This window comes from Anopheles bellator, unplaced genomic scaffold (genome assembly GCF_943735745.2).
Source record: "Anopheles bellator unplaced genomic scaffold, idAnoBellAS_SP24_06.2 scaffold02020_ctg1, whole genome shotgun sequence".
Taxonomy (NCBI): Eukaryota; Metazoa; Arthropoda; class Insecta; order Diptera; family Culicidae; genus Anopheles; species Anopheles bellator.
Genome location: NW_026686142.1, coordinates 1 through 1,709, shown reverse-complemented (window position 1 = coordinate 1,709; position 1,709 = coordinate 1). Strand labels below are relative to the sequence as shown.

At 48.0% G+C, this 1,709-nt stretch overlaps 1 protein-coding gene across 1 annotated transcript; it reads right to left on the bottom strand.

Moving 5' to 3' along the window:
- Positions 1 to 958: 958 nt before the first annotated feature.
- Positions 959 to 1,698, bottom strand: LOC131214709 (mitochondrial translation release factor in rescue-like). The gene is made up of 2 exons (XM_058209043.1): positions 1,563 to 1,698; positions 959 to 1,502 (listed from the first exon to the last, which is right to left on the bottom strand). Exon 2 carries the CDS (start codon positions 1,442 to 1,444, stop codon positions 959 to 961), a length of 486 nt encoding a protein of 161 aa, XP_058065026.1. The 5' UTR covers positions 1,445 to 1,502; positions 1,563 to 1,698.
- Positions 1,699 to 1,709: the final 11 nt, after the last annotated feature.

The following is a 1,709-nucleotide window of genomic DNA, read 5'->3' as shown; positions in this document are numbered from 1 at the left end:
AGAGGAATAAGCGGGAAGAAGAATAACGCCGAAATTTCCTCCCCTAACATTGCTCTTGCCATTGCACGCGAAATTTGAGGAAGAATTGTTCAAAAACTGCTATCAAAATGGGTAAAAAACAACACCAGAAAGATAAAATGTAAGTAACTAGTATTTAAACGCACAGGACGAATGAATGATTTTGGGTTTTCCACCGTGAAGGTACCTAACGTACACCGAATGGTCCGAGTTTTATGGTGGCCACAAACCGGATTCTGTTGAAAATGAGCAGATTAAATTCAAACGGCTACCTTTCGACCATTGCTGTGTTTCGTTGGTCCCATTCGAACATCCGTACAGCGACAAGGAAGGCAACGTGTTCGAATTGTCGGCGATTGTTGAGTTTCTGAAGCGCTTCAAAGTAAATCCGGTCACTGGCGCTCCGCTCGATGGGCGGGAACTGATTAAGCTGAACTTTACCAAGAACCACGAAGATCAGTTCCACTGCCCGACGCTGTTCAAACCATTTACCAAAAACTCGCACATCGTAGCAAACGGTAAGACCGGAAACGTGTTTTCATACGAAGCGATCGAACAGGAGGTCGATGAACAGTTGGCCAAAGAACGGGCGGAAGAGCTGGAACGGGTGAAGCAGGAAGCGGAAGAGAAGCGCAACAAAGGCTCTAACAGTGCCTCTGGGCAAAAGCGTGGTCAACCTTTGAAAGTATTCCGGACGGGCGTGGGGAAGTATCTAGACACGGGCATAACGAAGAACCCTGCTTCAGTGTCCAACGGTGAGAAACCGGGTAGCAGTGGACTGGGTCCTGTGGAAGCAAAACGGCTTAAAAAAATTACCGCAGGAACCAGTGGGTCGAATGGTTTTGGTAATTTCAGTTCCTGGTAATTTGCTACCAATTCTTTACTCTGTATTTATTGTTTAAAATACAAAGAAATCTATCAAAACTACCAAAAAAACTTTCTATTCGACCTGTGGCGACGGTTCTTTACTACCTTCCGTTGCTTCCCGCTCTTTCCATGCTTTCTTCTTCGCCTGCAGACGCATCTTACGTCGCAAACTTTCTGTATGTTTACGCTGTTCGATAACCTTCCGTTGACCAGCGACCGACTGTTCACCGTTGAGCAGCTGGTCCAATCTGGCGACGAGTAGTTTGCGGGCTTCTCGGCGGTTCTCGAATAAGGAACGGCTCGTATGGCAATGGACAACAAGACCGGTCGGTTTGTGCGTTAAGACTACTTTGTTGTTCGTCTTGGCGACCGACTGTCCACCAGGACCACTGCCTCGGACGAACGATTCCTCTAGATCCTCCTCGTGTAGCAACGGAACACGGGTATCGTCGATTGATTTCGAAAACGTGCGCCATCCGGCTGGAATTGGCCGCAGAGAGAACGGAAGCGGGCGACTGAAACCACTGACCACCGGTAATAAGCGGCGAAAGCAGTGCATTTTTATTGGGTGGCCACTTCTAAATGACGCGGTCACGTTCAAGTATCGCTCGTCCTTTCTGAAAGATCTCAAACGGAGTTATCTACAAAAACCCTCAAGCACGGGACTCAAAACGAACCTTGTAGCAGAAGTCGATTTCCTTTGGATCGCTTAGCGACGCCGATTTGCGGAATTCGGCTCGAATGCGCGCTCGGAAAAAATCCTTGTCCGTGTACTTCAACTGCGCACCGTATCGCAGAAGATCACGATACAAAGAAAGCACGGA